The sequence below is a fragment of the Zingiber officinale genome, chromosome 8B (genome assembly GCF_018446385.1).
Source record: "Zingiber officinale cultivar Zhangliang chromosome 8B, Zo_v1.1, whole genome shotgun sequence".
NCBI lineage: Eukaryota > Viridiplantae > Streptophyta > Magnoliopsida > Zingiberales > Zingiberaceae > Zingiber > Zingiber officinale.
This window is the reverse complement of record NC_056001.1, coordinates 230591-240401: the sequence shown is the minus strand read 5'-3', so window position 1 is coordinate 240401 and position 9811 is coordinate 230591. Positions and strand designations below refer to the sequence as shown.

The 9811-nt window shown below is 33.5% G+C and overlaps 2 protein-coding genes across 2 annotated transcripts; both read right to left on the bottom strand.

Annotated features, from left to right (window-relative positions):
• Positions 1-678: 678 nt before the first annotated feature.
• LOC122016062 lies at positions 679-1618 on the bottom strand. Its single transcript, XM_042573218.1, has one exon. It carries the CDS (start codon positions 1257-1259, stop codon positions 801-803), a length of 459 nt encoding a protein of 152 aa, XP_042429152.1. The 5' UTR covers positions 1260-1618; the 3' UTR covers positions 679-800.
• A 7276-nt stretch (positions 1619-8894) lies between these two features.
• LOC122014476 lies at positions 8895-9226 on the bottom strand. The gene has a single exon (XM_042570710.1). It carries the CDS (start codon positions 9164-9166, stop codon positions 8954-8956), a length of 213 nt encoding a protein of 70 aa, XP_042426644.1. The 5' UTR covers positions 9167-9226; the 3' UTR covers positions 8895-8953.
• Positions 9227-9811: the final 585 nt, after the last annotated feature.

Here is a 9811-nt window from a genome sequence, read left to right as displayed (position 1 = left end):
ATAATATTATTATTAATGTTACCTCAAGCAAACGGCGTTTTGGTTTTAAATTCGGCTTGAAATCGATTGAATTAGGAAAAGCACAAAGTCGTCGTTGGCATTTTTATATTAGCTTGTGATATTTAATTAAAAATATAACACTTAATTCTCCTACGAATTAATTTTTAAAATTGAAAATATGGTGGTCGACTTACAGAAAACAGTCACATCTATCATTTATCTCCAATGGAGGTTTCTATTCAGCCGGCCCTGTTCAAACACTGAAAAGTCGACAAATTGAACAAGTGCTTCTAGTTCATTTGCAGGGAGCGATCACGTTGTACTATTATTCATTATTTTGATACTTTTCACACCTTCATTTCGATGATCATACGATCAAGCAATTCTCCTCTAACACTTCGTTGAGACGTCAATTTAATCACTTTTATGATCTATATATTTTCTTTTATAAAAAAACAGTGTTAAATTTGAATGGAAGATGCGTGTGGAAAAAGTGAAGCTCAATTGGATGTGGATCGAGTATGGTCTCAATAATTTTGTTCGTATACACGAGAGACATCGGATGTTTAGAAATCTTATAAATTAAAATATTTTAAATTATGCATCTTCTTAATTCCCTTTTCGTGCATGGCTTCGATCGTGTTTAAATTTAATTATAATTCTAACACAACAACAATATCAGGAAGAAAATCATAATTAAATCGTTCTTACTTACGAGAAGAAGACGTACATGATAATTATTAAGCAAATGCAATCTTGAACGAGCAATTACAGAAACCGCTCGATCGGTGATCAAGGAATCAAGCAAAATTCCTCTGCTTCCTCTCGGCTCCGGGGGCGTAGCTCCGGCTCCTGAGGACGATCTCGCCGCCGGGATTCTCGTCCCCGAATTCGCACTCCTTGTCCTCGTCGATCCGCGCCACCGCCACGCTCTGGCTGCGCGGCACCGCGGCCGCGGTCGCCCCCTGCGAGCGGGCGCGGCGCAGCGACGCCGTGCGTATGAGGTCCTGTAGATCCTCCTCGCTGGCGCCGCTCCTCCCCGACGCGACGCTGAAGTTCCGCGGCAGCGGCCCGGAGGCCATCGGGTAGCCCATCGAGTACGCTCCGCCCTCCATATCGATGCGCCCCGCGCAACTCGTCATGCTGCGCACGTAGAAGTCCCGGGCGCGGCACAGAACGCGCAGCGGCGCCTTTACGTACTGCAGCAACCGGTTCTTCTTCTGTGACGGCGACGACGTGCTCTTTCTGCCGCTGCTCATGATGCAATATAATTGCCCCGCCGATTCCGATTCCGATTCCTTCTTTTCCTGCGAATCGAATAGTAGAAGAGGGATAATTGTGTCAAGCAGAGCTTCTTTCCCTCAAAATTAAATCTTCTCTTTTGGGGGAGTTGGAAACTGCCGGTTGAATTTATAATCTGCAGGAGACAGGAGATCGAAGAAGTAGTCACGCAAAGAAGGACAACGATTGAAATTGGACGCGGTTTAGTAGCTTGAGAAGTAAAGTCAGATTGCATATCTGAGCAAATGAGGCTAGGGATCAATTTGCGATTAATCCCGTGATGATGATCCATGCGGAGACTAAGAAGGATGGCCTACGTGGAATTTGCCCAGGTCTTAAGCGGACTAAAACTTAAACAAGGAAGCAAATGATTAATATTCAAACAGCGGTATTTGTCCACCATCAAATTAACGTACGTAGCAGCGCAAGTTGGAGTGGTCCAGGGGATTAATATTAATGCGGAATTAGAGGAAAGTCAAGTGCGCGATTGGAAACGGAAGAAGAGGCCAGCGCATGGCGTAGACATACATCACAGCCGAAGACTCGGAAGTGAAAGGGTACCTTAATACAGCGACTGTCAAACGCGGGACTCTCTGAGTTAATTTTAACAGCATCAAACTTGGCTGCTCTGCCTCTGCGTTGACCGAATTTCAAATTTCCAAATACAATTTTCTTCAATTTGTCTCAATATAACGGCCAACTGATGGATTATTTCGGGAGGGCTGTTGACACAGTCACGATATATATATATATATATATATATATATATTTTGGTGGAGTTTAACTAATTTGCTTACGATTTTGAGATATATATATATATACTGACCTGTTCGTCTATCTAGTTTTGGATTGCGTGAATCTTTCATGAGATATTGAGTAAAGAAAGGGGAAACAACATTCGAAATGATTAAGATTGAATGCTCGTCTTAGTCTATCTTGTTTTTCCCCGGTGGAAAGATAAGTCGGTCATTTTTGTCAGCGACCTAGAAGAGTTTCACTGTTAGCATATATTTTTACATTTCAGATTAAAAATAGCATACTTTCATTTCCACCCCTATTAAATTTTATGTATTTTAGCAATTTTTTTATTTTTTTTAAATTAATCATCTTCTTCTTGATGACAAAAGATGAATACATTCGCTTCCAGTGCCCTCGTCAATTCATCCCAGAATTAACATGAAAAAGATAAATTACAGATAACTACTCACTTTTGAAATAGTTCAATCATTTTCTTCTTGATTCACCCATAGATAAAATCCGTACATGTGAATATGTGATTAATTTTTACCATATTTAAATTAATTGTGTTTTTATGCATGTTACCGTATTCAAGTCAGTTGTATATAATTTTAACCAAATATTCTAATAAAAATCTTTGGTAAATTAACAGGGGCTGAAATTCCGGGATATTTAAAATTTAAAGTTATTAAATCATACGTCCAATACTCATTTTATCTTTCTTACTAATGTCAATCGATTAGTAAATGTTATACTATAACAATCTATTGGTAAATTTATCAATCAATTGAGAATAATTCTATAGCTATGTATATTCCACCAATCAATTGAGTTGAAAAATCATTATTATCAATAATATATATATATATATATATATATATATATATATTTAAACATATAAATATAATTAAAATAATTAGACGAATATATAAAACTTTGAGAACTCAGAATTACATAGAATCAAATCGTTCGTCTAGCTTTCATGATTATATTCATGTCATCTAATGGTAGCCAAGTTTTTTCCTCAAAGAATATTATCTTTGAACATAGACTTAATCAGACTCCATTCTACTTTGCTCTTCAGTTATACTTGAAGGAGGAATATCTGATGATAGTTGGGTTTACCTGAGGGATATAACAGGCTCTCCCGAGTAATATAGCTAAGTTTCTCCTGGTTGGCTAACTAAAGGTCCGTAGAGCAATAATGTTAAGTCTCCGGAGAGCCAACCGCATGGAGGTTCACAGAGCAATAATACTAAACGTTTGCCGAGCAATAATGTTAAGTCTCCTCGAAGCAACCACATGGAGGTTCGCAGAGCAATAATACTAAAGGTCCACCGAGCAATAATGTTAAGTTTCCATAGAGCAACTGTATCGAAGTTCATAGAGCAATGATATTCAAGGTCTGCCGAGCAATACTGTTAAGTTTCCTCAGAGCAACATATAGAGGTTCGCAGAGCAATAGTACTTAAGGTCCGTCAAGCAATAATATTAAGTTTCCATAGAGTAACTGTATCTAAGTTCATAGAGCAATGATACTAAAGGTTCGTCAAGCAATAATGTTAAGTTTTCATTGAGCAACCGTATCGAAGTTCACAAAACAATAATACTAAAGATCCACCGAACAATAATGTTAAATTTCCATAGAGCAACCACATAGAGGTTCACATAGCAATATCATCAAAGTCTCACATAACAATGTTATTGTGTCCCGCGAAACAATAATACTTAGTTTCACATAATGATATCATTAAAGTCCACAGGCCAAGTACATTAAAGTTTTCACTTTTCAGAGCAATAATAATGAAAGTCCATAGAACAATAATATTAAAGTCTGCAGAGCAACATGATTAGGCGAGTATTTCATTATGAAGTTTTTGATTATCAACATGTGTTGATGGTTGAATGGAGAGGTATCAAAGGCTGTTCCTTTGATCTCTTCCCCATCATACGTCACGATTGATGATTAGAAAGACAAGTAATGGATGTATGAGGGAGTTTCTATTAAGATCAGTGGACCGACTAGAAAGTGATGAATAACCTGTAAATAAAAATTCATATCTTTTGTTTTCTACCTAGCAAAGACACACTATAGGTTAGATAAAAATAATATAAAACAAAATAGGAGACTCAAAGATTTACTTAGTTTACAACTGGGAAAATTACTAAACCAAGGTGGTAGAAGTTTACTAACAAAAACTCCTTCTTCCACAACAGTTGGAGGCGGAGAAATCCTTTACGATAATTAAACGTACTAGTAGTTAAAATGAAGATTATAAAAGTTAAGAATGAGTGTGTGTTTTTTAACTTAGAGGACAAGACATCTATTTATAACATTTTGGTTGAAATGACCGCTTTGTTTATGTAGCATTTAAGAGGCACTTTGGTTGATTAGGAGTGCCTTCAACTGGCTAAGCATGTTGGAGGCACCTCAGTTTATTGGAGGCATCTTGGTTCGGCTGAGCTAGACTCCACGACTTAACTCTGCGACAATAACTCCAATTCTTAGGAGACATCTAGCTTGGATAAAAGGAGGCACATCAAGTCCTGCAGTTGGCAACGACTACTCTTTGCATGAGAGACGCCTTAGCTCTATTTAAGGTGCTTGGAATGGAGGCTCCCTGGGTCATCCAAACACCTTGAATGGTCAATTATAAGGTTGACGATTCTTCGTTCCACTCGCTTGCCATCAAACTCATAGGGCCTAATTTACCTCAATTGATTAAATCAAAACTAATCTAGGGTACATACAGTTTCCTTGTTTCCTTCCTCATAACATATAACAATCAGTGAATGGGAGGACGAGTAATGAGTGTCAAAAGTGATTTCCTGAAAGCCCTTCTTCACCTTACGTGATAGTCGAGGATTGAAAGCACGATAACGGATCATCAGAAATTGTGTCTTCACTAAATCAGGCGAGAAGAAGTAAAAAGGCATGAAGGAAGGTGACGTGGAAATTCCGTTCTAACAACTATATAAGCACCCCGGATGGAAGCTTCTAGGTACATTGGTCTTCTTATTCTTGCAAGCGGAGGAGACTCTTCTTCACCCAAACTCTCCTTCTCCTTCAATCCTCTTCTTCTTCTCTTGCTAATGACTAATTGATTGTTGAAGTAGGCATGACCCCGAACCAAGTCTGGCCCAGGCTTGTAACCAGGTCAACGGGCCAAACCGTAATCGGCCCAACAGGATGCCAGGATAATTATGGTTCCAAGCCCCTAAAAATGGGAGGATCCCTTGTTAACCGCCAGTTCAAGATTTTATTTTTTTTGTTGTGTATCCGTTGGAACCGTCGACAGTTCCTAGCCATTGGAACCATGTTTTGATCAATGGCTATAATTTAATGTCTATTACTATCCAAACTCTATAAATAGATAGTTCATTTATCATTTCTACACACATCTTTTCTACTCTCATTCTCAATTTCGCATCCTCTACACACTTTCGACTCCAACTTTCATTTCTAACTTTCAACTACAATGGAAGGTGCCCATGGAGGTTCATCATCTCAATCTCGGAGGGGAAAGGAAATAGTGAATCCATAAGAGGACCCTAACATTCAATCCACCGATGATGAAACCGAGCGCATTCCAACACCCAAAACACAATGAAGTATAGATGCAATTACTTCTAAAATTTAGGAAATTTCTACTCTAAAATCTTCTATTTTTAATAAATATTTTGAGAATGTTACTTTTCCGTCGAGAGAATTGTGTGCAAAATGTAAGCACTGTAATGTTGCCTACAAATTCCAAGTCGGCAACGCCTATGGGTCATTGAGATGACACATAGAAACAGAGCACCCGACGGAATATGAAATCGACTATTTTCAAATATAATTACCTAAATTTTTTTCAACTAGCTATAGTACTGATTCTAATTTATTTTTATATTCCGATAATAAATTAAGAGAATTATTAGTTAAATTGATGTATTTCGGTAAAATATTTTTCTTTTAGTTTTAGAATTAAATCTACATTTGAAGATTTTTATAAAGAATATATCTTAATCCATGTGTTAAACGTGTTCCCAAGACTGCATTTACTCATACAATTAAAAATTAACAAAATAAAGAAAAAAATTTAATTGAAGAATTTAGTAAATTAAATAATAAAGTTTTTTTATGTTCCGATATTTGAAGTGCTTATTGACAAACACATTCATATATATGTATGACTTGCTATTAGATCGATAACTCTTGAAAACTTTAAAAAAAATTATTAACTTATAGAGTTTTGATGAATCATATACTGCTCATAATATCGCACAATTATTATGTTTAATTTTAAAAAAATATTTATTAACTCATAAAATATTTTTAATATCATTAGACCGTGTTAATTCTAATATCACTTGTATTGATTATTTAAAATTTATTTGTCAATCAGTTATTGATAGTTTATTTTTTCATATCTTTTTGTGAATGTCATATTTTAAATTTATATATTCAAGATGGATTAAATTTTTTAGAAATTCACATTAAACTAATTATAACAACAATTTCTTATTTATGGTAATGAGACAATAGGGTATGTTTTATAAAACTAATAGAATGTGATATGAAAAATTTTACCAACACGTTAGAATTCAACATAATAATTATTATAAGATTCATTTAAATATAAAAAATTATCATATTTATTTTTACACAAAATACTAATACTAATATATATTCATTTTTATAACAATGGAATATTTATAGTAATATTTGTGAAATTTTAATAGTTTTAGAGAATTTTTCTAATATAGTATTAGTTATAAATGAATATATTAATAATAAATATTAATCTTCTTGAATATTAACTATGAAAATAAAATGAGAACAATATTTTTATTTTATTTCTGGAAATTATTTAATTGCATTTACGTTAGATCTTAAATTTAAATTAGAATGTTTACAAGAAATATACTTTATATTATGACACTTTAATTATATCTAAAGATTCTTCTTACCCTAATACAGTTAATATTATATATAATGTTACAATTTATTTATATAATATTTATAATCAATATTATGTAAAATATAGAATATAAATTAATACTCATGAAACACAACAAACTGTTAGTAGTAATTTAAAACTTACAAAAACATAACTTTTATATATTAAAAGAAATAATGAAACATCCACGGGGATCCTCAAGTTCCACACAGGAACATAGAAATATTTTACGATTTATTTTGATTTTAATGAAGCGGATAGCGAAAATTTTAATATTTTAAAGTGGTGGTCACAGAAGACTCAAAGTTTTCTCATATTCTTCGTGATATTCAAAGAAATTTTAGTTTGTCAGGTATCACTGTTGTTATAGAGCGGAAGTGATTTTATCTCCCGACTCATTGGAAGTCTAAGTATTACTCGATGATTGGATCAGAGCCAAGAAAAGAATCCAAGTAACGTAACTTTTAGATGACGAAGTCGAAGATTTTGATACATAATGAACGAATACAATGAGAACGAGAAATAGAAGTGAGTAACAACATCATTTTTAAATGCAAAAAGGTAAAAATATAAAAGAACTGCATGAGCTATGATTTCCATATATCCTAAGGGGATATGTATGCAACTTAAATAAGTGCAAGTATTTTTTTAAAAAAATTAAAATTTTAAATTTTAATATAATAATCTTAGACCGTGGCAAGCGATGGTGAGTCGTGACGAACTGTGGACCTGCGGTTTCAAACTGTGAACCGTAATCGTCTTGCGGTGGTTAAGATTAAGGGTTAACCTATCAAGAATCGTCGAACCGTCGATTCTAAACCTTGGTTAGGTCTACGTCGAAGGGGTTGTGCCAACAAGCTGGCTCAAGGTCTAATTAATATTATATCTCAGGGTATTGAATCTCGCAAGTTGAAGAGGACGATCCAAGCTTTCTGGAAAGGAGTCCGAACCAGCAGAAAAAAAATATCATCACCCTCAAACATTATTTACGTACATGGTATACAAATTTTTTTAAAATCTTCGTTTATTTTGAAATATAAAAATAAAATATTTGTAATTTATTTAAATAAATTATAAAATTTAAGTTAATGACTCGGCCATTTTAAATAAAATTAAGATCTAACTGCATGACAAATTAATTTGTGAATCTGATATTGTCTTAAAATTACACAGTTTTCTTATACTAATATTGCTTTGAAAAGGTCAAAAAAAAATAAAAAGTTGAATATTTCATACGTTTAGAATCCCGCAATATATCACTTTTCACTATAAATTATTTTTAATTAAAAAATATAATTTTATGTTTCTTTTAACGCAAGTTAAATTTATAAATTGAAAATTACATATAGAAATTTGCACATGAATTTACTTTGAGAAAGAAGAACAAGTAAATCGTTTTCCTCTAAATTTGGAAGTAAATCATTTTATGCTTAGGCTCAAGAAGGAAGCGAGAACAGGATGAGCGGTTTTTAGTAATTTAATATTACAATTTCCCTTTTGTTAAATATTTTATTGCATATATGCTTTAATTTCCGGTAGAATACCATAGTCAAATAAAGAATTAAAATAAAAAAGCATTAAAGAGGGAAGGATGCTCATTATTTGATTCAAATTAAAATTCAATTTAAAACTAGTACTTGCTCATCGTTTCCCATTCCGATATAGATTTTTTTAATCGAGGATGAAAACTTAATTTGAAAAATAGAAATAAAAAATGAAATCAAATGGAGAAGATTGATGTGTCTTTTTTAATGAGTAATGACAGAGTATCTAAGAAGTAGAAATATTTTTTTTTTCGCATGTCACAAATAAACAAATAAAAATGACTTTGCAGTATTTTAATAATAAAATTCCAATTTCAATTTAAATGGTTCGAATCCAATTGAAAAACTTAATTTATGAACATTTGAATACAAAAGCATGGAGAAAATCTGTACTTGATATTATTATTTATTTGAAATTAATTAAGAGGACAGAAATTAAGATTTCGATCAGGAGGGGAGGGCAATCTTGCCAGGGTGGTCGGCGGCTTCAAGGGTGCGATCGATAAGGCGGCGAGCGTTGCGGCTCTTGATCTCCATCTTCACGCTCGCGCTCTTGCCCATCTTCATGTACGGATTCGACGTCTTACTTTTCTTCTTCTTCTTGGTTATCCACTGCACCCTGTTCTTGATAGCCTCCACCAGGCTCTCCAGCTTCTCCATTATCCACTGCACACTCTTCGGCTCCGGCTTTCGTCTTGATATATATTTTTTTTCTTTTGGCCGGGTTAAAATGAAATCGATCTTCTTAATTAATTTATAGACTCAGTGCTCTGCGGCTCGGGCTTCAAATTCGGACTGCTATTATTTTATTTCCTTAAAAATTTATTTCGAGGATGTAAAAGTCAAGTATCATTAATTTATTAGGGGAGGTGATTCATACAAAATTTAATAAAAATTTAAAATATAAAAGAAGGCTAATAAAAAGATATACAACTAAAAACCATTAATAAAAATATACAAAAAATTATTATTACTATTATTATTTAATCTTTTTTAATAGCTAATTACAAGAGAGAACATAAAAGAAAATTAAAAATTAAATAACTAAAAATAAAAAAAGATTTTGTTGTTTGTTTCTCGGGATCAGTGCCACTAATGATGCTTTTATTCGAAGGACAGAACCAAAGGCGAAGCCAGGATCTGGGTTAAAAAAACTGGGCTTAAACACATACCATGTTTATTCTTAAACAAGTGTCATGTTTAAACAGGTGTCAATTTATTCTTAAACATGTATTATTTTATTTTTAAATATGGGCCATGTTTGAATAAATTGAGGTCTAAAATTGCTGAGCTGTACTGTGTTAT

What these genes read in the sequence shown, in the direction of transcription:
- LOC122016062 (XM_042573218.1), bottom strand. Translation starts at nt 1,259, where the DNA reads ATGAGCAGCGGCAGAAAGAGCACGTCGTCGCCGTCACAGAAGAAGAAC.
- LOC122014476 (XM_042570710.1), bottom strand. Translation starts at nt 9,166, where the DNA reads ATGGAGAAGCTGGAGAGCCTGGTGGAGGCTATCAAGAACAGGGTGCAG.